At 40.9% G+C, this 27,264-nt stretch overlaps 1 protein-coding gene across 5 annotated transcripts in view; it reads right to left on the bottom strand.

Annotated features, from left to right (window-relative positions):
* Nucleotides 1–27,264, bottom strand: part of ATRX (ATRX chromatin remodeler) — a 147,353-nt gene that overhangs the window by 112,914 nt on the left and 7,175 nt on the right. Inside the window, exons 2-8 of one of the 5 annotated variants that reach the window (XM_090060998.1) lie at nt 19,530–19,642; nt 14,068–14,123; nt 12,971–12,991; nt 11,107–11,159; nt 10,544–10,668; nt 8,669–8,788; nt 1,068–1,177 (exon numbers count right to left, since the gene is read on the bottom strand). In XM_090060998.1, the coding sequence (XP_089917124.1) occupies nt 1,068–1,177; nt 8,669–8,788; nt 10,544–10,668; nt 11,107–11,159; nt 12,971–12,991; nt 14,068–14,123; nt 19,530–19,642 (598 nt within the window). Of the gene's footprint in view, nt 1–1,067; nt 1,178–8,089; nt 8,214–8,668; nt 8,789–10,543; nt 10,669–11,106; nt 11,160–12,970; nt 12,992–14,067; nt 14,124–19,529; nt 19,643–27,264 lie in introns of those variants that run through there. The other 4 variants (XM_090061001.1, XM_090060999.1, XM_090061002.1 and 1 more) reach the window with 4 other exon arrangements.

Genomic DNA, 27,264 nt, shown 5'->3' with positions numbered 1-27,264 from the left:
TCACTCAAAATAAAGCATATAATACCTGGTCAGCCAATCTCAAATAAGGTATAGCAAGAACACAAAAGATGCTCAACAAGAATAGTAAGTAAACTTACCATGAAGAAAAAAAAAAAAATCAAAAAGTCTAGGCCTGTTTCACTTAGGGGATAAAAAATGGAAATAATGTGGGCCTATAAAATAATGTTGAACAGAAATGACCATTCCCTTTTCCCACACTAAATAGGGATAAAAAGTAAACAAAATAGGATACAATAGTCAAGGAAAGTAAATGTTACAAAGTATAACTGAAGGTAAGAGGTTAACAAAAACAGGCCAGAATACTGGCCTATATGATCTAATGCAACATTCAATCTTTTAGCAAGTTATTAGACCAACTAAAATACCACGGGAACATTTGTGGCCAAGAGATCCTAAAAACCATTCTGAAAACTTGAAGTGGTCACCTTCAGGTAGTCTGTTGGAAGTTTCCCAACAAGATCCACCTTACACAAAGACTTGATGTACAGGTGTGCTGGAATGGATGGTGCAGGTGGTGTCCTATACTGCTCAAAGCTGCGAGAGCTCTGAACTGAGATACTGCCCACAAGCAGCCACTGGAAAAGATTCTGTACAAGATAACAGCCCACAGGATAGTTCTGACTTTTATCAGTGAAAACATTTCAGCCCTAGCAATAACATCCAAGTGACCAAAAATAGGTCTTTAAAGCCAACTTTCCATCCCTTCTTTGGTGCTGAGCCTTTTGTATAGAAACTTCTAAGGAGATACAAAACTCCACAGTATGAACACAAAGAACCATAAACAGTAAGCAACAGTAATTTTGTAAGAATAAATTCTAAAAATTAGATTCAAAAGAAGCTACAATAAACTGAATGCAGTGCATTTTCATGTTATTTTATTTTCACTTCTCTATCAGTTTCCTTGTTTGTACATTATAACTGTAATAAATGAAAACTATCCACACGAAAATTAAACACAATGACACGTTTTTATTGAAGGAAAAAAACCACCAAAACAAAAACAAGAAAGAGACATGAAGTAGGAAAAAAACCTACTCATCACATACCTTACAAATAAGAACTTTCAGTGTAGGGTGTCTGTAGATTGAATCCTTTTGAAAATGGTTCACCTGTTGCCCACAAGCTGTACAGCTTACAATTCCATGCAGTCCTTCCTCTATAAAGAGGATTATAAACCACACATTAGTTTTCATTTTTTAAAGAAAGGTATAATTACATATTGGATTTTCTTAAAACATTTCTGGTTCAAATTACCCGTACACCGCAAAGCCCATTTCACTGCTTTGCCACCTGGCTTTAGCAAAAGCTATCTATAACCATTCACCTCTTTAATGTTATTTGTGGGGCAATTTATTTACTCCCTCTGGGACAGGAAAATTTTTCCCTCCTTTATGAATTTGCATACTTGTATTAACTGGTTATTTCATGAACACATACCTTAATTTACTAAAGCCTTGTCACAAATAATTTTCATCGTGACCCTGAACCATACACCAACTTTCCTTGTGTTTTATCATTTTTATAAAAATACTACTTCATTTTTAAATAAATATTTTAATTAAGTCATGTCTTTAATACGTTCTTGAATTTATGAATGAGACAAAGGAAACAAATATATAAATTATAAATAAAATGCACGGTTTCAACCCCTACAAAATGTATCACTGAAAATATGTTTTGTTGCCCCCCTTCCCCAAGTAATAGGTCATGCTTTTCCACACAGCATCCTGATAAGCTAATAGTCACTTCTTACCATTACTAAATGTTATCTTATTTGGAATGAAAAGTTTTGATAAAGTACACATTTTGACCATCCTGTTGGCTGCTCTCACCTCCCATTTGGTATGGCAGTCTTGTTGCTGGGGTTAGGGCAGGAGGGAAGGTGGAACTGCAATCTGCAGCATAATCTTACAACACTAATTATTCAATTTAAGAAGCCTTATGATGAGCAATGATGTTGCCAAGAAAAAGGAAGTCACTTGAGAAATAACATTTAGCAGAAGCAGTCCCTCAACCACCACTTTAGTTAGGAATTAAACAGAGGAGCAGATAGAGGATCAAGGAACAGCGGTTCAGCAAGTCAGTTTTCTGGCCACTGCTATATACATTTAGACTTTTCATCTCTGCCTGTGTAGAAACAGTTTTGCCAACCAAATAAAGTTTTATGAAATCAAATCTATGCTTGTAGTGAGTCCTAGGGTCAAAAACAAGCTATCCCTCTGACTTTCAATTAGTAGAGGCATAAACTATATGCATTTTATCTGTACAACTGCAGGTTATACATGGATTGCAAATCAACTGGATTTTAACATGTCAAAAAATCTTCACTGACAACTCAGGTTCCCAGGAACAGAAAGAAGAACATTTGGCTGATTTTTTCCACTTCGCAAACTGCTTGGGATTGTATCTATAAAAAGTACAAAGGAAAATCCTGACTGCTCCCATGCCAAATGTGCTATTTTTATAATTTCTCACATCTTTAAAAGATTTATCCAATCTGTGGCAGCTCAACAGGTTCTTAGAAAGTTTGGAAACAGAAGGAACTGCTAGTTGTCAGCAGATTCTTGTAAAGGTGGAATCTTACAAATTTTCCTTCCAGTTCAGATCTTAAACTGAAACAAATCTGAGGCAGCAAAATTCCAGAACTGATGCCTTGTTACCAAAAAGCTTCATATCCTCTTATGCTTTTTTACACCATTTCCTTATTCAATAGATTAATCTAGGAATCTAGATTAGATCTACGAATACAGATTTTCAACTTTCAAAACTAAGAAAAGTGGTCTTGCTTAGAATTTCTAGTATTGCCATATTTTGAGACAGGAACAGCTTCATTTTTCTCTGTCTGCAGGAAAACAGGAGGCTAAGAAACAATTAAATTTATTCAAGACAGGGCACATCTACACATTACGTTACATTGCCACAGCAACACGCTACAGCAGCGTAACGACTACGTGCACCTACACGTGACCAGCAGCTACTTCGCTGTGGCAGCATGCCCCCTCATTACAGTGCACCACTACAACAAAGTAGCAGCTAAAAATAACCGTGTGCCCAGTGTACGGCGCAGTACAGGCTACTACTGAACAGCGAACACTATATCCAAAAGAACGTACTAAAGCATGGCACAGTAGCAAGGTTGCCATGCGGACACATGTAGACGTGCCCATAACATATTATTGGAGGAAGAAAGAGTAGGTAAGTAAGGAAAGAGCCAGATAGGGTGATCAGTAATGGGACAGAGCCCTACATCTCTAGGTCACAAAACCAAATATGTCCCAGAATGATACTTGCCAAAAGTTATTCCCATCCGATGACTACCTGTGTGTGTGATTTTACACAGTGTCCAGAAATCTATATCACAAAAAATATAATCAGAAGAAGTGGTACTATTAGAAGACTAGCCAAAGATTCAGTGAACACTGACTGAACTTCCTTCAGACTTCTAAATAGTTCTGCCAAAACATGGCTCAATGCAAGAAAATCCACACTGCTGTCCCCACACGTGTTGCACTGTCAGAGGGTTCCAATTTCCAGAGCTACCATCTTGGCAGCCTTCATATGCAGAGAAAAATACAGTTGGGGGCATTGTTTATTTTAGGCGGGGAGGGTTGGTGTTTAGCAACTGTCCATAGCCAATTACATTCCTATTCTAAAATATCCAAAAGCCAATTAAATACCAAAACTAAGAAAACTCAGTCAGCCAATCCAAAAGTATCCATGTTGCATGTGGTTTAACTGAGCAGGCATTTCACATACAAGTCCCATGGTATCATACCTGCAAGGTACTATAAGTTATTATGTAAAAAGTTACAGAATACTGAACTTGGACTTGGTCTTTTCAATAGTGAGTTTGTCAATATGGAGTGAACATTCACCTATCAGCTGTAATATAAAAAAGTGTGACAAGTACCAGGGAAGACAACATAATGATGCAATCAACATGTATAAATCTACTGTTTTAACTATCAGACTTATGTTACATCAGTATCATACCTTTTGTTAACTGAAACAGTCTTCACAATACGTGATCTGAATTCATTTCAAGTGAAGAAATAAGTAACTTCTAGAATCCAAATAGAAAGGGAGGGACCAGCAAGGGGAGCCAGTAAAGTATGGGGAAGACGCAAGAAAAAAGCCTAAGGCTGCTGTAAAACAACAAAGCCCTCCACTTGTGTTAGGATTTTTAAGACATATTTATTCTTTTTAACCTGCTAAGTTTGGGCCACCAAAATAGATCATGCAATGACAAAATGAATCTCTATGATGGAGGAGGCCAATGTCTAATAAAACTGACATCTTCAAAAGTATTCCTCCCACAGAACCATAATGTAGGACCCTCCTATGCAATGGCTGGTTCAATGGATTACATGGATCTGAGCATCCTAGAACATAATGCTGTAAGAGGCCACATATTTCCTGCATTACAACTCTACTGCTCATCACCTGTAAACAGTAGTGTAACGTGGGATGGGCAAGTGGGGGACATGTCCTGGGTGCCATCTAAAGCAGTGGTTCTCAACCTTTTTGTACCAAGATCGATTTGTAAACATCAATGGCCAGTCCTGACCCACTGCCCTCAACCCTTAGCCCCCAGTGTGTGGGACAGGGGGTAGGTGTATAGGGCAGGTTGAGGTATACGGTCGAGCACAGGGAACCTCAAGCAGCTCCTTGCAGGCTGAAACTCTAACAGCCTGCAAGAGAAAAGCCATGGTTTCCTACGTTTTTCTCCTTTAAAGAATAACCCGTTTTTAGTTTGTTGATCCATTTTTAAGTTTGTTCGTGACCCTTTCATATATTCTTGTGCTCCTCAGATTGAGAAACGCTGACCTAAACAGAATGGCACCAGAAGAGTTGCGGGGGGGTATTTGATGGCATTCCCCATTTTCTGTAATCCACAAGGATAATATTGTTTAGTAAGTCTATGTAAGCTATAAATATCTGCACATCATTCATGCATATGTTTTAAGCCTTCAACCAGTTAGGAGAACTTGTAGCTTAAGTTAACTGGCAATCAGCTAAGAAATACACCCTTGCAAAACCAATCCGGACACACTGCAAGTGCCTTTGGTATAGGACAAAACTTAAATTAACCTATACTAAGCCCTTCCCGAATTAAAATTAGGACTACAAACGTTAGTCCAGGCATGCCATAACAGTCATAAAAAGCAAATAATTTTTAAAAGACCCTCTAAAAATCTGAAGAGGCAGAACCAGCTTATAAATTTGAAATATCAATTAATCACTACTGGGGGGCGGGAAATGAGAACTGGAACAAAACTTCAGTTTAACTTGGTTAAATTATCTGCAAATACATTTCCAATTTTAAAGGAGGTACTTTCTTTCTGAAAGGTTCTCTCAATTATAGCACGAAACCCCTTTAGAGAGATATTAAGTGGTTCAACCAGTATGCTATGAGACCAAGATGCAATACTAAAAACACTAGAGGGGAAAAAATAACTTCTTGTTCTCCCTTTAAGAAAGGGAGAGGAAGAGGTAACAGATCTGAAAGCTTTGCTGACCCAGGCTGAAGAAATTAAAAACTGCAACAAATTATCAATAGATTAGGGAATAGTTTATGAAGGAAGTGGGTGAAGAAATAATCCTCTCCCCCATACCACAGAAGTCAGGCATGCGCTTAAATCTTGGCATTTGTCTGCCTTGGAACAAAAAAATTCCATTTGGTTCTCTCTGCTGGGTTAGAAATATTCTATTAATGTCCGGACCAGGGGAAAAAATGGGCCAAACAACAGAAAGTCTCTTGAATTATAAAACTTAAAATATATCACTAGGATTATCCAAGCCTGAGCTACTGCTTAATATAACCCAGGGACAGGCAATTATTTTGGCTGGAGGGCCACTTACCAAGTTTTGGCAAGCTGTCAAGGGCTGCATGTGTAGCCCCGCCCCCTGGTAGCCATCTTGTGACTGGAATTCCCACCCTCTAACCCCTGGCCTTTGCCAACAAAAGTCCATCCCCTTGCCCCCGGAAGTACTCCTTTCAGGAAGGGGTTTGGCCATTTCAGAATCAGAAAAAATAGCAAATTATATTTTAAAAAGTGAACATCTAAAACATTCATTATTTGATTTAAAAAAATATTTCTGTCCTGATTTACATACATTTGTGTAGTGCACATAGACATGATTGTATATAATAGCTTAAAATAAAGTCTTACTGTTGTATATTATGGGGGGGTATATGAGGTGTGCAGAGTGTGGGGATATGAGACTCGCTCTACAAATACACATGCCCCACCTTCCCTCTCTCCCCACCACACACACTTCCTCCTCATCCCCCCCGTCCCCACACACCCCGGGTTCCGGTTTGGGCCCTGTGCTCCATGGTCTGACAATGCAGCTGGGAGCCGCACGGTGCTGAAGCAGGGCACGGTCAGGGAAGCAGGGAAATGGCTAGGGGTGGGGCAGGGCTGGGCGACCGCATCCTACTGCCCCAGCTTCCTTTCATCTTTGTCAGGCAGCCAGGAACAGATAAATATGAAAATTTTCTAAATTTTTTAGGGGCCCCGCAGGCCAGACAGATTGGCCTGGTAGGCTGGATACAACCCACAGGCCATATTTTGTCGTCCCCCCCCCAACATACAGACCCATAGGAATTTCCCAAATGAATTCCTGGTTACAACTAGATCTTATTATCTCAAGAAATATCCAATCCCATTTTAAACTCTGAATAAAAGGCACCTCCCAATGCCATACCACAGGAGTACCTCACCTGGCTGAAGATGGACCATATTTTATTGAACTTTACAGAAGGCTCTTGTGAACCCTGACATACAATTGCTGTTATCTCATGTAAATGCAGGTGTCATCAGTCTAAGGAATAACCAGCTAAACAGTAGTCAGCCACATTTTCTCTGTAATTTTTCAAACCTTGTATGTTAGGAGCCAGGACTACTTCCCTTTCCTAGCGTCTGAAGTGACATTCAGAAAGACAGTAGGACTTGGGCTGTAAAAACCTCACAAAAAAGTCTTCACATTTTTCCTCCATTTAAAATCCATTACATAGAATCAAAGATCTGAATGCTAATGCTAAAACACAGAACATCTCAGTGTTACCAATTATTAAATACTAACAATAATAATTGAGAAATTTAGAACTCTACATTAATAACCAAGAACAAAAGAGATCAAGAAAAGATTATGGGTTTATGACCATTCTGCAAGTGTAAAACAAGATACTGATTATGGGTATGTTGCCTTTTATAGCTGCAGCCAGAAGCCTTCTAATTCTAGAACAGTAAAAATATAATAGTTTTATTACTACTAACATTTTTAATTTTTGAAAAAGCAGGGCATGCAGCTCCTAGTGAAAATCTGAAGGCATTCGTGTGAAAACATATACCAGATGTAGTATCAGACTGTTTTTAAGGTACTGTATAATGATTATATTCATGATGTTCTGCATCCCATGACTCTAGAACTGACAGAAGCTGCATGCTTAATTGCTAAAACTATTCTTTAACTAATATGTCTGTTATACCCAATCTAGAACTACTTTCCTAAATCACATATAGCAAAGAGATACCTATACTTAAATAGTTTCTAATATAATAATTTCAACAGCATAATTAAAAATATACCATGTGACCCCTCAGGTGGACAATTTAGAGCAAACAATGACTAAAAAGTACAGCAATAAGTCTCATAATATGCATGTGAAAGAAAAACCATTATGCTTCTCCAAAATCATTTTTAATCCTTTTAAATCCCAAATCACAACTGTGGAGGAAAAAAAAAAAACGGTGAACAAAAGAATTATTTAATAAGGAAAACTAGGCTGGAACAAGTCTGTTGCATGACCCAGTGGGGAGACGGGAATGGGAAGACGTGAGAGCTATTCACCCAGTTATCCTAGCTACTGTTTTTGGTACGTGAAATAAAATATTATTGATAAAGATAAGGGAAGAGAAATGTATGGTTGCCCCTCCCTGCCCACCTTTTGTTTTGTTAAATGACAGCATATCCCTTAGGTCGTGCATGTCTTACTTAATCTTTTCTTGCTGAAAAATCCATACGGGACATATATTTGTATTATCCATTAGCAGCTACCTACCCTCATATCAATTCAGTGGAAGCAGAGGAAAACTGACTGGCATAACATCTTTCCACGGATGACCTCAGGAATGGGCCCAATAGCCAGAGAATTGCCCACCAATTAAATGCATCTGGGACTTTATGTTTAATTCTTCCTTGTCAACTAACATCCTGTAAGCCAGAGGAGAACATGACCCTACTTAAGTGTGAAGGGATCTCTTGGAGATTCTTTGAACATGTTCAGTGGGGTTCCAACATCATTCCCTAGAAAGGAATATTGCATTATAGCTCAGTGGAACCAAAACTCTATTTTTTACGAGAGAGACTGGTTTATACAGAACACCTCATGAAGTATTCTATAGTTACCCAAAACAAAATATTTTACAAGAATTAATCTTAGCTTTCACTGCTGCTTTGGAAGGGCAGCAATGGAGGCTAATATCAGCAGGCTAGAATTTTTAATGAACAAAAAGCCAGAAGTGTGGAGGTATTTTTCAGATAATTTTTATAGGAAATATGTACAATTTTTAGATGTACCAAATGTGGCCATAAGCAGCAATTTAAACCCATCTTGAAACATGTTTTAAATAGTATTTACCTCCACGCTTTTTGGGAGCCTCAGGTTTCATTTTAACGGTATTTCTGCTTCTAAATTCAGGCCCTTTAAAATCATCTTTGTCTTCATTCAGCACTGGCTCTGGTTGTACAACCACTGTACCTAGAATGATTTCATTTAAAAATTGGAAACCATTACACATCCAAGTGAAGTGCAAGAGTCCTGTTTAAATAAAAGCCAACATTGCACATATTTCTTTTTCCAAAATTACTGTCTGATGACTAACTGATAATACAGTTCCTAATATACAGGTGTCCATATCAAAAAACACCAATACCACATACCTCAAAACTGGCACTTATTACAATTGCAGGGCAGAATGGGCCATGGAGAGTTAACTACCCTCTACCCCAAGAACTGGTCCATGCAGAACAGAATGAAATCAGAACGTCAAAATGGTGGAACCTAATAGGCAGATATGTTGCAGCTAAAGGACTTTCTTTAGGACAGCTGATTCTGAATGTATCAAAAGCTTTAGAAGTTACCACTTTTTTGAAAAGCAAAATATAAACAAAACTCGTTTTCCCTTTTACAAAATTCTGATAATTGCCTAAAGTTTGAATTTAACCAGAGAACAATCTTAATGTTACAGGAAGAGAAATGTGTTGTTTCAAATAAAGAGTTTTAATACTTGGGTCTCCAGGATACTTTGTAGAAAATAAAATACTCTATAACCTCAAAATAACTTTCTTGTACACGGAACTGTAGTAGTCTCTTTGCAATTAAAAAAAAATCTTACAGGTAAAAAGAAAAGTCAAAAGAAAACAAACTACAGTTAAGAATAAAAGACCGGGGGAGGAGGGGTTGTGTTTTGCTTGGGTTTTTTTGTTAATTGTTTTTAAGTACAATACCTTACCAAAATCCAATATGCCAATTTAAAGTGAATATAATTTTTTTTTAAACGGTTCAAGAGCGGGCTTTCCTTTTAATGCTCTCAAATATTTTAAAAGACAAAGGAGTAAAATTTGAAAAATTTAAGAGTCTGCAAGTTAATCAAAAGCCAAAACGTACAGGAACACAAACATGTTACTGCAAAAAAAAATAAATAAAAATAAAGGAGAGGGATTTTACAGTACGTCACCTGTTCCACAAAAACTATTTGGGTACACACTTTCACCTGCAGCACACAACTCATAGCAGTTTAGCCCTTCATGAAAGAAAGGTAGAGTCCCACAGCAGTAAAGAGTGTGCACACAAGCACTTACCATGGAGCAGCTGACATGATTTGATGTTTATCCCAGGGATGGGCAATTATTTTGGACGGAGGGCCGCTTACTGAGTTTTGGGAAGCCATCGAGGGCCACATGACAGGCAGCTGGGGGCAGATAAGTATTCATTTTCTAAATTTTTTAGGGGCCCCACAGGACAAATAGAATTGCCTGGCAGGCCGCATCTGGCCCTCAGGCTGCATTTTGCCCACCCCTGGTCTATCTCCACGCTCCAATAACTGGCAATAACTAGGTTGCATGCCCATGCCCTACATGTCGTTCTTAAAAGCAACTTTAGTAGGGTTTGAAAACTTTACAAAAGAAAAAAGTGTCATGTCTCTATTTCTGTGAAAAATACCGGTATCAGTGGATGTTTGATATTAAGTAGTTAATGTACACTGGTCAATCCATACGTTTAAGTATGTGGGACCCAAAATTGATGACAGACGTCTTTTAACCTTTTGAACAGTAAATCCTCAGTACAAGGTCTTTTTAAAGTTGGTACTTAACAAAAAAACAAAAAAGAAAAACAAGTATGAAAAACAAGTAGTTCTTCTGAAGTATTTAGGCGCAGTCCATAATTATCTTGGAACTAATCTGTAGAATTTAGACAGATATTTAGAGAGAATAACGAAACAGCATGAACTACCTTTTGGCAAGCTTTTCATGTCAACATCATTTTCTGAGTTTTCATTTGAAAAATCTTCATTTACAGTTTCATCTAAGGTTTGCTCATCATCTGATCCAACATATTTTGTTACCACAGTAGGCTTCCTGTACAGAAAAAATATCCCAAATTGTGATTAATATTATATTATATATAGTAATATAGGAGTACATGGTACTCTGCAGTCAAACCCAAGCTGTGTGGAACAAGATTTTTGGAATTCTGTATTGTTTTCATTTTGGGATTTTTTTGCCCTGAACCGTAAACAAATCTTGAAGAATAAAATAGATCAAGCTCTCCACTACCCAGTCAGTGGTGAAAGGTAGGCAAAACCCCCATACCACTAAAGCCCCAGCTCACCAACTGAATCTGGCTTGTAAGCTGTAGGTTGCCAGCTCCTGACATAGACAAACCCAACTCCACTAGCTTAAATGGATCTATGCCAATCTGTACTAGCCTGGCTTAGCATGCAGACTGTTTCTGTAGATCAATTTAGGAAGACCCCAAGGTCACAGGAAGTATTGTGTGCGTATTTTCAAACTGACCTTTTCGAACGTGATGATCCTAAAGATTTGGATCTTTCTGAAGAACTATTGCCCTAAAAGCAGGAAGAAAAAAAATATTATTAAAAAAAATGTCACAAATATCTAGTTGTGTGACCAGGTCATACATGTCAATAGAAATACAAAATGTTGGTATCGTTTACAAATAAGAGCAACTTAAAATCATCTTCTGCCTAGATTTAAACCAATCATGTCTCATTCTTATTCTATACCACATTTTAACTACCAAGCATAGAAAAATAATTTTTATAACCTTTGCTTAATATATACAATTTTAATTACCTTAGCACACTAATGGTGTAACAGCATTTTGAGAAACACATTTTAATATAGCATTTTAACTTAAAACATTTAAAACAAGATTTTAAACTCAATATAAACATACAATGTGTCAGAATATACTAAGGAATATTATTGTGATTTAACGCTTCTACAAAAACACTCTAATGTACTGCATTTGCATGAAATTGAGGCATTTTATTCATGAAAAAAGGGTCCCTACATCAGTTTTTCTTTTCCTGTAATTCTCTATATTAGGGGAGTCAAATATACAGTCCACGGGCCAGATCCAGCTCCTGGGTCGACCATGCACTCGACCCAGCACCACTCACCACGCACAAAGCACAGATGGTCAGGTGAGGGCATGTGCTTCATGCCCCAAAACAGCCCTGTGCACTGGTTCGGGGGCTGGTCCAAATCTAGCTGTGCCAGAACCACTGTGAAGGGCCAGTCTGGCAAAGCACTACATGCAGCATGGGCTCCATGTTGCCCCCTTGGGGTATTGGATCTGGCACTGCAGGCAGCCGGGGGGGGGGGGGGGGGGGGGGGGGGGGGGAGGGGGGCGGCACGTCCGTCAGGCTGGCCTGCAGGCCAGCACAAGGACCCTCATCTGGCCCATGCAAACTTGGCATGGCTCACGCGAAAGCTTATTAATGCTCCTGGGTCACCAAAGGGCTATTCAGGGTTTCCCAAGTCTTTAAGGAGTCCTCTCCTCAATTCATTCAAGGTTCTCAGGTGTGACTGGCCACATAGCAAAGCTACAGTCAAGTATGCCTATTTGACTGGCCTTGTCCTGCTGTGATGTACCTCAGAGAAGGGAAGTGAGAATTTCTGAGGTTACGTTTCCTGGTTTCTAGCATTATGGTCCGCTGAGTTAATCTGAGTCTTGCCCTAATAGACATATGGAATTTTGGAGAATTGTGAAAGGCTCTGGAAAACTATCGACACATTAAGTGCCCTTAGCCTGTATTGATGCTGCAGAGTCAGTGAAGTACCTGAGAAAGTGTAAACAGCATTTGGGCTTGAGTTCTCTCAGGCTGGGCAAAATAGCTTGGGCATGAAGTACCACAATTCTCAACTGACAGGTTTTGGGTACAGACAAGAATTAGGTTAGAGCCCACATGAAAGTAAGAACCCAAGTTAGCTTTTCAAATAAGACACTAGGCTTGGTAGTAATATATATATGTTTAGTTGAAGTGTCAATCAAACTGCTTCTAAAAAGAATACAGATTCTAATAAACAATACCATGTGAAGATATACCAGTGTTTCCCATCCTTTTCCAACCCAAGGCACACTTGCATTAATAAAAATTTTCCGTGGCACAGCTGTTAAGGCAGTCCCCATCCTCATACCTACTGTAGCTCATTGTCATGGCAAAATTCCGCAGGACACCTGTTCATTTCTGACGGCACACCATTGTGCCGTCACAGCACACTGGTTGGGAAACACTGAGATATACTAACGTATTCAATAAAAATACTTTTAAAATTTAAAATTTTGCTTATGCATAACATTTCCTACATCTCTCAAAATTCTTTTTAAAAACAGGTATATTTAAGTACTTACAGTTATTTGGATAAACTGCATCTAAGCATAAATAGGAGCCAGAGTTTAATTATTATTCACTTTTACTCAAATATATCCTGTTTTCATGCAAATATCAAAGAAAGGTTAAGAATAAAAGTATAAACAAGCAGAACCTCAGTTTGCCATCTGTTTGACTGCAAAACTGGCAATTCTTCATTAAAAAATCTGCAGCATATATCTTCCTAATTCTCAGGAAAAGCTTAGTAAAGTTTTTTTTAGCTTAGTACTAATAATAAAACTTTGCAAATTAAAGCAGATTAGAAAATGTATCATAAAAAAATTATGGAGTAACAAAAAACCTAAACTAAAATGTGCAAAAAATACATTTTGTGATGCACTATTTTTATTTTTTGCTATAAAAGTGCAGTTCCTTCCTTCTTCAAAAGCCACAGTGAGAACATAAGAAAAGCCATTTATTGGGTGAGACCATAGGTCCATCTTGCCCAGCATCCTGTGTCACACAGTGGCAGAAAGCAGATGCTGAAAGGAAGAGTGAACTTGGTTTGACACGGGGGCTTTTCACCATTGTTCTGCTCTCACTTGCAGCCTCAAGCAGTTCTAGTCTAGCAAGTTTATTTTCGAGGCTATATCCCTAATTCCCATGCTCAACAGCTACTGACGCCCCTTTCCTCCAATAATTTTTCTCATCCCTTTTCTGAATCTAGATAAACTATCGCCTTACGTGACATCTAGTGACAATGGGTCCCACATTTTAATGACAGTGTGAAAAAACTTCCTTTTGATAGTTTTAAACTTACTACCTACTAGTTTAAGACCTAGTTCTTGTGTTGAGAGTAAATAATAAATCCCTATTTACTTTCTCTTCCCCATTTAGTATTTTGTAAAGCCTTATGTTCCCCCCTCAAGCATCTCATCACTCATGTCAATTTGTAAAGTTCCCTTTTCTTTTTTTGTAGTGTAATTTGCCAAGTATAATATGATATAAATTAGTCTAGATATAATCTCTGAGCACCTAATTTTTAAAGAAACAAATGAGTGTATCCAGTGCTTTTTATGCCAGTCACTTTGCTTTACATGCATTACTGAAAATTCAAATGTGTACACTTTATTCCTACCTCTTCCCTATTATTTTCCATTGGAGTTGGACTGTTTTCAGGCTCACTACTTTTATCTGTAGAGAAGAAAGAGTAGAATTCACTCAGTAGCAGAAATCGCTGACAATTATACATTATTGTTTGGAAATTTTTTTTTATCAGCATAACTGAAAAATGGGCATGAATTCCGTAACTAAAATTTTGCAGAATACTTGTCATTTGTTACTCGTAAACTAGCAATTTTTACACACACGTTTTACATATTTTTAAGGAGTTGCTGGATATACGTTTCACCTTTTCTTCATTCACAAATAAATAAAAAAAGGAGCCACATTAAATGCATATATGCCTCAAAAAGTGGGAATAATTATATTTCTCAAATCTCTTAAATTATTTTAAATAGTTATTTCCCACAGAGAGAAGTGTGATTTTATGGCCCTGCAATCTGGAAATCTTACTAGATGCAACTAGAAATAAATACTCTCTCATTTGAAATCGGGGATTCTTTTTTCAGTTATACAGGCCTCCCATGTTTAGTCCCCATAGTCCGTGGAATCTTAAACTCTAAATGCTTTATTATTCCAAAACTGATTAACACCTGTTCTGAACTACTGGCTAGTGTAATTGTGAGAGTAATCCTATGGTACTGTTGCCAGAGGAAGGAAACATTTCCAATTTTGGTGTTTTCTTCTTTTTTTTTTTTTTTTTCCTCAAACCAATTCTTGTTCAAGATTGCCCAAAGGTCTAGAATGTTAAAAGTAGGTCTCATAAAAATGGATTATTGGAATATATGAGATTGAAGTGGTAGTAAGATAGAGAGGAATGTTGTGTTTCATACAATTATTACATGTATTTAAACTAAGTGGGACTGAATACACTGTCTATTAATGTTTCCCAGCATTCTTTAATATCATAAAAGCCTTAGTCCATCTGTCCATAATGCTTTATTCGCACTCTAATTGGTTGTCTGAAACAACCAATCAGAGTGCGAGTGCTTGGACAGCAGGTAGCAACTGTGGCAATGGAGCAGCAGCTTGAGGCAACAGCAGCAATGGACCCTGGGGGGGAAATGGGGCTGTCAAGGCTCTGGCCCTGGCCCAAAGGGGGGGGGAGGGAGGAGGAAGAGGGAGAAGAGAGAGAAGAAATCAGCCCCAGCCCTGGCCCAAGGCAGCAGGGAGGCAGGCAGGGAGTAGCCCCAGCCCAAAGTGGGGGCAGGTGCAGGCCTCTGTCCCTCCCTCCCCACCTGCCTCCCTCCCATCATTCTTGACTGGCAATTTGCTATTTTTCCAGTATAAGAACCCATTTCCTTTGTTCTTATCTTGGCAAAACTTTAATCACTGAGCTCAAATATTCTATGGTGGAAATTTAGCATGGGCTGAATTTCTCTGGGAAAGTTTTAAACAAATGATTCAGGCATTTTTGTGAATGACGCAAGCAAAAAATACATTGTTTTGTCCGTGTGAAAGTCTTGAAACTTTTTCTTTCAAATATTTTAGCATGCCTATGTTTTCAGCAGGAACTCAAAAAATGGCAGAGGTCGGCCTATGCCCTCACATTTATGATCCATCCAGTTTTGGCAAATTAAAGGAATTCTTGAAAAAAAAAACCCTGCAATTGCATATGCCCAGTAAAGACTTCTGAGGCTTTGATAGCTAAACATCTCTGAAAAGACTATTTGAACTGCTCACAGACAATTTTCTTTCAGTTCCTAGTCCTGACTAGAGAAGTAGTTCTCAATCTCGATAGACTCAAAGCTCCCTTCACAAAATGTCAGTTTTTAGTTTTTACTTGATTTTGGACTTCAGAAAATAGAGTGATTCTTCTGTTACAAAAAGCTCAGAAAGATCACAGCAGATCAGAATGCTTTTAATACTGTGGATTCCTATTTGAAACCTCAGGGTTTCTCCTGTGAATCCTGTTTGCACACCTAACAGTGTGTACCCCACAGGACCCCAGAAAGGATCTCAAGGCACGCATTCATCATCAACTCATAGGCACTGTGTGTGATCAGAATATGCATGCATTATCCCCAGATAACAATCAAGCATGTCAACTTTCCTCATTTCCTACTGGGGTTGAGGACAGGCCGTGAAACTGAAAGGAGCTGGTTTCTAGTGTTTGCAATGAATCACTACTGAAGAGAAAGAAGCCATGCAATTTAAATTTTAAAAAGAACAAAAATATCATTGAGGTTGCAAACTCAAGCACTCAAAATTTAGCAAGAGGCAAAATTAAGGTTACTTGTGCAGTACTGCTTCATGCCTCCCGGTTCACATGCAGGCAATTATTTTGGGTGGACGGCCATTTACTGAGTTTTGGCAAGCCATCAAGGGCCGCATGACAGGCAGCCAAGGGCAGATAAATATTAATTTTCTAAAATTTTTAGGGGCCCCATGGGCTGGATAGAATGGCCTGGCATGCTGCACCCAGCCCGTGGGTCACATTTTGCCCACGCCTGGTCTAATTACATAACTGGATACCGTTTTTCCTGCAAGACCCCCATCTCATTTAGCACACAAGATATAGTGCTAGATTACTGAGCAAACATTCATATTTCAGTTGTCTCCTGTATGGCGCTGTGTCTCTTACTGTTTGCTAGTCAAATGCTGATTTTGGTACAGAGCTACATTACAGCAATATAGAATCTGACTTCTTTGAAAACATTACATCAGGTAAAGCCTCTTGGGTAAAGCAGGGGTATAGGCTGTAGTTTTGGTCTAAGGACTTAGGCAGGTAAGGTTCTTTGGGTGAATCTCCGGTATAAATATACTTATTAAGTGTTTAACATTTCACATCCCTAATTTGAGCCATGATTTTTTTCCCAGCACTTAATGTTATCTAGCACTTCATATTTTCTAGTACAGCTCCCAGTGACTTCAGTTTCAGTTGTGAATGCTTCTGCATGACAGACCCAACAGGCTCAAGTCGGATATCTAAAAAATGAGGAAGGAACACACAATTAATGAGCACCTCTGATCGTTTTAAGTGAACTCTGTGCAAAAACCAGTAAGATCCAATTCTCCACAGTAGTCAACTGTCTTAATTATGTGCTCCTTCCTCTCTCATTGCAAGTCTTAGAAGCTGGAAGGTGTGCAATGATTACACCAAATGAAACTATGGTCCTACAATTTCTTGTGCTATATAGACCTGTTTCATCCCTAGACCAGACTCATTCGGAGCACAGAACAAGCCCTTGGAAAAATAAATAGTATGCTTTCATTAAATGTTGTACCATAGTACATATATGCACACACAAGTCAAATTAAAATTATACAGATAATTATGGCATTTCCTAACTTTTGAGTGCTTGAGATAGAACATTGTTAAGATTGCTTTCTACACGTTTTTTCTAAATGAGAGTATATATGATATCATACAAATTTGACCTTGATATTTCTGATATGTTCATCACAAAACAATGTATTCCTGCTCCCCAGCCAAACCCGGTTTCATGGAAAAGGGCTAGATCCACACTAGTAACTAAAAAGAGGCTTAGGGGAAAAGGTGCTTCCAACAGTATGTTCTCAAGAACACAACAGGCATTTCTTTTTCTGTGCCTCAGTTTAGGTAAGCATTTGGCAAAAGCACTGTGGAAATAAACGACTGGAGCCCCAAATACAAATGAAGCCCTGCAGCCAAATGCTCACAGTGCAACATGGGACCAGTGTTTAAACTGTTTGTTATACTTAAGATGAAATACAACGCAGAAACCAAAGTGAAACTCAAATGGATATTACCACCTACAACAGAACATGCATCGTTCGCAGAGGCTTTAAGATGACTCAAAAATATAAATGGAGAAGATTGTTAGCCAAGACAAACTGAAGACAACAGGCTATGAAAATATGTGGCTGGAGGACTCATTGAACATTTTCATTATTTTCATACAGAGCAGTTTATACAATCTTTGTAAGAAGCATCAGAAAAGCAAAACATGGCTGTGTCATTCTTCAATATCAGTGGCCTCTGACCTTTTTAAGTATAAGATCACTTTTGAACTGAAGTGCAACCCAGAACCTACTGCGTGCCCCTCTCCCCCAGGCAAGTCAGGCTGTGGGGGAGGGAAGGGATGGAGGGAAGTGGGGCAGATCGAGGCCCCCCCCCCACAGGGTGAGGGAAGGAGTGGGGCAGAGGCAGTGGTGAGTGGGGCCCGGGCCAGGCCAGGTGGTGGGAAGATCAGAGCCTGGGCAGCTCATCCCACCACCGGCTGAGTAGGGGGCACAGCTCACCCCAGTGGTGGGATGCATGTGGCACTGCGCTGCTCCCAGAACAGCTACAGTTAGGCTCGGAGTGCAAAGCCCAGCACCACCCCATGCATAGATGGGGGGGGGGGGCACATGCCCCCTGGGCCTCTGTCAGAGTGCGCACAGTGCCGGGAGCGCCCCCGCACCCCTAGATGAGCTGCCCGGGCTCCGATCCATCCGCCACCCAGCCCAGTCGGGGCCCCCCCTCACCCGGTGGCAAGGGGTGTGGCAGGGCGTGGAAGGGGATCGTCCCACTCACCCAGCCCAACCCTGGTGGCAGGGGGTCATGGCTCAGCCCAGTGGTGGGACACACATGGCATCGTGCTGCTCCCAGAGTAGCTGCAGCACTGTATCTCAGTCTGTGGGGGCTAAGCACACGCATGCATGTGTGCTTATTTACACCAGACTGAGATCAACTGTCACAAGGCTCTGCAATCAACCAGTTGGGTTGGTGACTACTGTTCTATATGATAAGACTCAGGCAACTTAAGTGAAACTAAGCAGACTCGTTTTACTACACGACCTGAAATGCACAAGCCCAGGTAAAACCAGAGGCAAACCAGACTTTTTTCCCCCCCATATTAACAATGTTATGGGCTGCTGATGCAAAGATAATGGTAACAGCATTATTTTTCTTGATAACATCATTTTTAAGGAAATATAATGGAAAATGAACCACATACCCTAGCCAACATGCTTCTAAAATTTTCCCACGCACAACCACTTCTTACCAACCCTTAACTCAAGGCTATGGAAAATGTTTTAGCAAAGTCTGTCTGCAAAGTTCACTAGAAAATACAAATTATACTCTACTATACAGTATGAATGTACTTAGTATCATGTTTCCAATACTAAGAAAAAGTCAGATTATTTTACCACTAGAGAAAGTAAAGATATTTTAATAGGCAGTAGCTGCCTATTAAATGATTTCTTTGAGAAGACTAGTACGTAGTAAAGCCCCACTCTCTCTTTTATTCCATGGTAAACCATATGTATGGACTATACTATTACAACTTAGTATCTTTTCTCTATTTTTCATACAAGTATTTAAAAAAAGAGAAATGTAAGTTACATTTATAATCCTCTGCATTTTAACAGGATACTGCCATCTGATAATGAGCTGGCAAAGAACACTATTATATATTGGCTCCCTTAAAAAGGTACATTATTGCACCACTTTCCTAGAAGAGGCAGGACTCAAGAACCATACATGTTTAAGGGAGGAAATACAATATTTACCTGTATTTTTGTTCACAGATAACCTTGGAGGAGAATTTGCGTCCTCTGATTCTTCTGATGAATGAGCCAAGAAGTCATGAAGCTTCTGTACCAGGGTGTCCAGCTTGCTTTCACTGTTAAAATAATAAGTTTACCTTGAAGTTACCCTCATCATGCTGTAATAGATTCAGTGAGATATAATGAAAGTTTGAAATGAATATTGTTTGTTCTCAAAAACCTTGTATGCATAGGGGAAAAAGAGGAACTGAAGTGTTTCTGAAGCAGGTATGTTTTCAATCAAACATTGATTTCCAATATCAAAACTAAGCAAAAGCTTCAAGTTAACCCAAAATGTGTATAAATAGATTTAGCAGTGAAATGGGTTGGCACTTAGGACTAGGTTAACAATAAAACAAACAAAAATATTTAATTAAAATATGATTTACAAGAAACTTTATTAGAGTAACACAACACTGTTCATTTAAAAAAATAACATTAAGTTAAAGGTTAAGCTTTAAGCTCAACTATAAACTTCCTGTCCTAAATCATATATAAAAATAGGAAGAGGAAATCTGATTATATGAATAGCAGCCTGGGGATACAGAACTCAGCAAAAAATACTAGAAGTGTATCTCACTGCCTAAAGAAAAATATTTCACACAGATGTACAGAATCTTAAGACGCATCTACATGCTCGTACCAAATCAGCCACCCAGTTATTTAGAGTAACCTACAGAAAGTAATCAGCAACATTCATCTAGTCAAAAAAAAAAAAAATCTCCAATGGTTTAGGATCAGATTATTTCATGTCTTTATTTAAATTAGCTAACAAACCAGCACTGCCATCAGAATTGTAATCAGACAGTTTTACAGAACAAAAGCCATGGGTCATCTCATCCCTCATGCATATACACCATTTACTTACCTATAAGACAGGCCCTAATTTAGTAACAATTACTGTCAGCGTTCCTTGCCAAACACTACCTTACACTACCTGAAGAATATGCATTCTTCTCAGAATACAGATCTCGTTCCAGCCTTCTAGAGCCTCCTGAGCCAATATGCCTTTTTCTAGCTATTGGTACTTGAGTCAACTTGATTTTTTTTTAAACTACTTTCAAGACATTTTGATGGAACATTCTAATTAGAAGTTTTCTGCTCCACTTTGTACGGTTTAGAACCTTAAGTCCCCATCCCATATCTAATCTATTCCCTTCTTTCTGCACACACAAGTTATTTACATCAAACCTACTTGTGCCTTTTTAATTCCTATTTCCCCAATGCTGCCAATGAAAAATTACTCATTTTAGGTCCCGAGAAACAACATGGTACAAATTCTCCTCAGTGATGTCATCATCATCCCAATGCAATGAACCACCACCTAAACTAATGATCAAAAATCCTAGTTTTTCCTGATTAAAATAAATAAATAAACAAACAAACCCACAAATTCCCTGGTAAAAAAAGTTGCAAATTCTCTGTTAAAACCCTGCAAATCCATTATTAAAATAAAAGGCCATCCACAACCCTGCTGGTATCCCTAACCCCCACCCTACAGCCCCTGGTCCTGCTAGTGCCCCTCACTCTCCCATCCCCACCCCCCACAACCCAGTGGCCCTGCCAGTGCCTCCCATCCTGCCTGCCGCCTCCCCTCTCCAGCTCTGCCACCCTCAGCTGCCAGGGCTATGAGGTCCTGACCCCAGGTCCACAGCCCCCTGCCTCTGGGAAGAGGTGGTGGCTGCTAAGCCTGGCTCCCCACTGCCTGCTTTGGGCTCGGCCAGGGGAGGCTTGCTCCCTGCTGCTGCACACACTTCTCAGGGAGCAGGGGGCACCTGCGCCCCCCCAGATCAGAGCACGGGGTGGGCTGTATGCTCAGGTGTGGGGGGGTGGTTTGGGGCCAGCTTCTTGGCACTGCATGCACTTCCCAGGGGGCAGGGAGGACCCATGCCCCCCAGATCCATGCATGGGGTGGGCAAGGGCTGCAGGCTCCCACCCTGCTGCCCTAGCCCAGGACCTCTGCAGCCCACCAGGCACAACCCAGTGCAGTACGGAACAGCAGGACCATGCGGAGAAGCTGCCTGCAGCTGCGAGCTCCACGCTGCCCTAGCAACATGCCTTCTGTACACACAGCCACAGTGAGGGCAGTGGCGCAGGGCTGCACTAATCAAAGCTGCCCCGTATGCAATGGACACATTGCCAGACCACCATGGAGCTTGCAGTGGCAAACAGCTTCTCTGCATAGCCCCACTGTTCCCTACCACTCTGGGTCACACCCACTGGGCTGCGGAGACCCCAGGGTATGAGCTTGAGCCTGCACCCACCACCACCCCTTCCCCGCGTACAGATCTGGAGGGTACAGGTCTCCCTGGCCATAGGGATTGTGTGCAACACTGGGGAGCCAGCCCCCACTTGACAAGCTGCCCGTAGCCCCATCCCACTTGGGCCCTGCAGCCGTACATTGCAGCCCCAGATCCTAAGCCCTATGCACTGTCCAGCTGGGCAGCAACCCCAGTCCCAGCCCTGTCCAATTGAATAGCAGCCTGGGGAGCCCCCTCCTCCCTCCCTATGGGGGCTCAATACCATCCCCCAACCTACTTACCTGCAGGAGTTGTTCTCTGGGCTGCACATGGAGCCCCCCCAACTGACTGCCCTTCTCCTGCTCCCTCCAAGCTGGAACTGTGCCAACCTGCAGGGAGCTTACTGCAAAACAACAAAATCCACAGGTACAATGAGAAATCTGCATTTGCCTCTGGTAAAAGGTAAAATCCATGGCTTACTCCGTTTTTCCGTGGGAAACGGAAAACCTGGATCCCTGCTAATAATACATAAAATGTCACAGAAAAAGAAAAATGTTTCTACAGACATAACCACTGCTTTTTTTACTGAAGTATGGTGTCCAAGAGAAGCAACCATTTAGTGGGAAAGGATAGTTCCTTATCTGAACATTTATATTACTCACCCTGAGACACTTCTCTTTCCAATAACATAGTATCCGTTGATCCATTATCCCTATCCTTAATTTAAAGCATGATGGGATTTTATCCCGGATCCCAAAAATCATACATCCTACCTTCCCAGACCTTCAAGATCTGGCATAGCAGAATGCATGACTTTTGGGATGCAAGGTAAAAATTGCTTAGATTCCACTACACACTTGCTGGCTCTTGGAGAACTTGGAACCAGGTAACAGTTCCTAGCTGAATGTTCAGGGAGCTGCATGCTGGCATGTTCAAAGAAGCTATGTATAGCTGGGCTGTACACATACCTTTTAAAGGCCCTGACACACAGGGAGCAGTTTAATTTGAACATATGGCACTAGAGGTGCACCAACAGATTTCTGGAGCCAATACCAAGAGCTGATTTTTAATTGGGATTAGGCCCACTGAATTGGGCCAAATCTCTAAATTGGAATCAAGTCAGGAGACCCTTTAATCTCTCCAAATCGATGATTCAGACAGACACAGCTTTAAATGCTTTTTCTACATACCTCAAGGTACCAGGCAGCTCATGAACACTGAGAGGATGGGGTGGACAGAGCATCCCCACAGGAGTGCGGGGGTGTTCCTGAGCACGCTCCGCAGGCGGACCCAGAAGTGGACCAGAACACTTCTGGTCCACTTTTGGGTCCGCCTGCAGAAGATGTGGAGCCTTCCCCCCGCAACTGGTGCCCCCTGGGTCTGGGGGGGCACCTGGAGGCCCCCTGCAGCCAGCTGCTGAGCCGCAGGTCACAGGGGGGTCCCCCGTGCACTCGGCAGTGGACCCGGAAATAGACTGGAGGCATTTCTGGTCCACTTCTGGGTCTGCCACCAAGCACGCAGGACCCCCCGGCTCCTGTGGGACACCCAATATGCCTCACCATCACAGCATCCACGAGCCGTGCCTGGTACCTCCAAGGTATGAAGAAGAAAAAAACATTTAAAAGCTCTATCCATGGCCAAATTGCTGATTCTCCAAATCAGTATCAAATTTTCAGATTTGGATTCAGCTGAATCAAATCAGGACAGTGATCTGAATCGACACATTGAATCACTGTTCCCCAAATCGGGCCAAATCCGAATTAAACACGGCCCGCTTCAAACACCTCTAGCTGTCGGGCTGTGCTCCTTGCCACCTATGTGTTGCACTGAGGCTGCACACGTGCACAGGCTGTTTATTGGCCAAATCATGAGCCACGTGAGGCCAATTTCCGATACAGCCAATTTTCTTTATAATCAGTGCTGATCCAATATCAGACCAATGTATCAGTGCACCTCTATATAGCACATATGTTTCTTAAAGGGCATGCAGAGAGCCAAGCTACACATGCACCCTTTGAATAAGCCGACATGTGGAGAGCCCAAACTCAGAGAGCCACTCTCTGATCTTGGGCTCCCCATACACTGGCATGTTCAAAGGGTGCACACACTTTAAGTTGAATGTGTGGAAAGTATGTTAGTTTAAAGCAGGCTTGTCCAACATACGGCCCGCCAAGGCATTTTCTGTGGCCCGCGGTGCTGCAATGGAAAACAGAAGTAAACACAGTTTACTTTCGTTCCCACCCCTTGTCCCTCCCCCAGCAGCTTCCTAATGGCTGCTGAAGGGCTGGGGAACGGACAAGGTTCCCACACACACCGCGTCAGCTTGATGTTGCCGACACGGTGTGCGTGAGAAGAGGAGTAGCCATGTGCCGCTCAGGACAGGATGAGCCCAGCCAGAGCAGCAGGGGGCTCCGTTGCACTTTCTCCCTACCTGCTCTGGCCAGTCCCGAGTGGCACATGGCTCTGCTGCCGCCTCCGCTGGCTGGTGCAGACCCAGACGAGTCTGTCCCATCCAGAGCAGCACGCAGCTGAAACTGGCTTCTCATGTGCTGCTGGGGATGGGAGGAGCCCAGCCAGCAGAAGCGGCAGCGCAGTTGTGTGCCACTTGGGACAGGACGAGCCCAGCCAGAGCAGCAGGGGCTCAGCTGCATTTTCCCCCTGTCTGCACCCATCAGTCCCTAGCGGGCACACGGCTCTGCCACCGCTGCTTCTGCTGGCTAGGGCCGACCTGGCCGGCCTCCTCCCATCCCCAGCAGCACATGGGAAGCCGGCTTCAGCTGCAGGCTGCTTACCGTGGCTGGTGCCAACCCGGCTAGGCAGAACAGCATGCAGCTGAAGCTGGCTTCCAACGTGCCAGGCTGGGTTGGTACTGGCCAACAGAAGTGGCGGTGAAGCCTCCTGCCTTTTGGGACCAGCTGGTGCAGGTAGGGGAAAAGTGCACGCGGGGAAGCTACCGCTTGATAGGGGATGGGATGGAATGGGCTGGCCAGGCTGCACCAGGGAGGGAAAGCTGTGATTGAACCCCCTGCAGCTGTGCTGTATGGTCCTTTAAGACTGAACAATATGCTCAAGAACAGGGCATGAACAATCTGGGCTCCAAGGTAAATTTGGAGCAGGTAAAGATCTTTGTAAAAATATTGTCCAGTGTTTGGATTGTGTTTGCTTCTGTTTCTCTTTGTGCAGGACTGGGGGTTCAACTTGTTAGTAACACATCTTTAACAAGTAGTAACAAGTTATTAAATCTAATAAATTAATTCTAATAAATAATTAATTCTAATAAACTAATAAATCTTCTTGAAGATCATTTTCAAAAATGCCCATATTTTGTTGCTTTGATTAGTTTCCACTCTGGCTGATATCTTTTCCACATTTGATCTGTCAACTTGCATTATGCTTCTTTCATTCATTGAGAAGTGAGTAAAAGCTAAAGTGTTTAGTTTAGTATTATTTCAGTCTTGCTTTTATATTGTTTTTATTTTGGATTTTAAACTACATTTCCAGACCCATTTCATTGTCACTTCCTGCAACTCCACTGGCGTCAAAGGTCACGTAACATCACTTCCTGATGTGATACCACTTCCTGTGAGGTCTCTGAATATGGCTCACTGGCCCACTGGGTGATAAGAAGTCCGTGATCCGGCCCCACATTCAAAAAAGTTGGACACCCCGGTTTAAAGAACGTATAATACAAACCAGACACAAAAATGCTCCACATTTAACCAGCAGCATCTTTGTGACTGGTGTGCCATTTTATCACGTGATAAACTGCTTTTATGTTACAATTTCTCACACAATTAACACATTAATAGCATGATAAATGTACCGTCTCCAAGGGGCCTCGGTGAAGGGAGGTACCATATGCCCACTTCCAATTCAAAGAAGCAGTGCCTACAGTCCCAAACTCCAAAGATGAGAATTCCATTCTCTCAACGTATCTTGAGACGCAGTCCCCAACTACCACAAAACCTTTTCCCTGGACTCACACTGCTGCATTTTCTTCCACCCTGAAATTCAGGCCTGCATAGATAGAAGGCATGGTTAAAAGAACCAAACACACTTTTTAAAAGTATAATGAAAAGTACTTTTAGTTTTGAATGGATGATGTAGCAGTTTTCTATCAATACTTGGTTCTCATTAAGCATGCTTTGTTTATAAAATTTTATAAACATTACCCAGATTTGGCAGCTATCTGAGGATATAACTGCATAATGAAATAAATACCCTCTATGCAGTTGGTATGATGAACTAATGTTAACTTAGAAATGCAACAAAATTGCAAGTCTGTAAATATGCAACTAAGATTCTGGTCATTTAGCATTAAAAAAAAAAAAAGCTTTAATATATTAAAGTTCATAACTCTAAAAGATAATGAAAGTTTCCCAGGAGTTACATTGTTAATAAGACAAGTACAAATGCTTCTTAAAAAGTAAGGAGGCACAAAAATTCAAAAACATAATTGGTGTGTACAGACTTGGTTTTTTTGCAATTAAATGCATAGCACAAGTCACTTCTACTATTCGTTTCCAGTCAAGCATACCATTTGCTGTATTTTAAATATAATTTTCAGTGTGAAATTTTCATGGCAACACACACTTGACTTAGACTGATGCTAAGTTTCTTTCAAGTATTTTTATTTTTTTATTTTTTTTTTACTAATTCTAGCCACATATCTGAATTGGGAACATACCATTTCAGAGGTACATGAATTGTATTTGTCTTGCATCTATCGCAAAGGAACTTTGACTTGCAGACAAAGCATCAATTTAATCAGCCACTTGTATCATACAATTCATAATTTTAATAAGAAAAATGGCATTCTGGTAGTTTTAAGAAGGAAGCCAAGTTCTAAAACATGATTTTAAACTCAGTTTTGTGCACAAAAGACTATAAAGTCAGTCTTCATAACAGAATCATACAAAGCAAAACTGCTTTCAATATAAATCGGGGGGGGGGGAGGAGAGGAAGAATCACAAATAAGTCAGAATCATTAGTTCACAGTTTATTTCTCTGCCATGTAGCATTGTTCCCACAGTATATTTCTAGAGATTTCAGCTGTGTATTAAGTGTTCCAAAACAAGCTGCTTTGCCATCACATTTTTTTTTCCCTCACAGCCTCATTAAAACAGTTTAGAGCCTGGAAACACGTGTTCTACTATTCCTGGCTCCACCATGAACCTGATTTGTGACCTTGAGCAACCTAATTTGTTACACTGCCATTTCCTCATCTGTTAAATAGAAACACTAGTTCTTTCCCCGTCTTCTCAGTGGTATGTAGAATATGAGCTAACCAGTACAACCTCAATGTAGTCAAATAAAGTTAACATACCCTAGGGTAGCAGCCAGCAACTTTTTTAGGCTGTGGATGGGAATGATCCAGCTCAGGCCAGAGGTAGGTGGGTGAGCAGGTGAGCATTAACGCCTGCTACTGCTTTGTCCCATGGCAGCACAGAGATTAGCAC

This window comes from Crocodylus siamensis, chromosome 8 (assembly GCF_052110815.1).
Source record: "Crocodylus siamensis isolate JL-2025a chromosome 8, ASM5211081v1, whole genome shotgun sequence".
Taxonomy (NCBI): Eukaryota; Metazoa; Chordata; order Crocodylia; family Crocodylidae; genus Crocodylus; species Crocodylus siamensis.
Note: the sequence above shows the minus strand (reverse complement) of the source record. Positions and strands in the feature narration are given on the sequence as shown.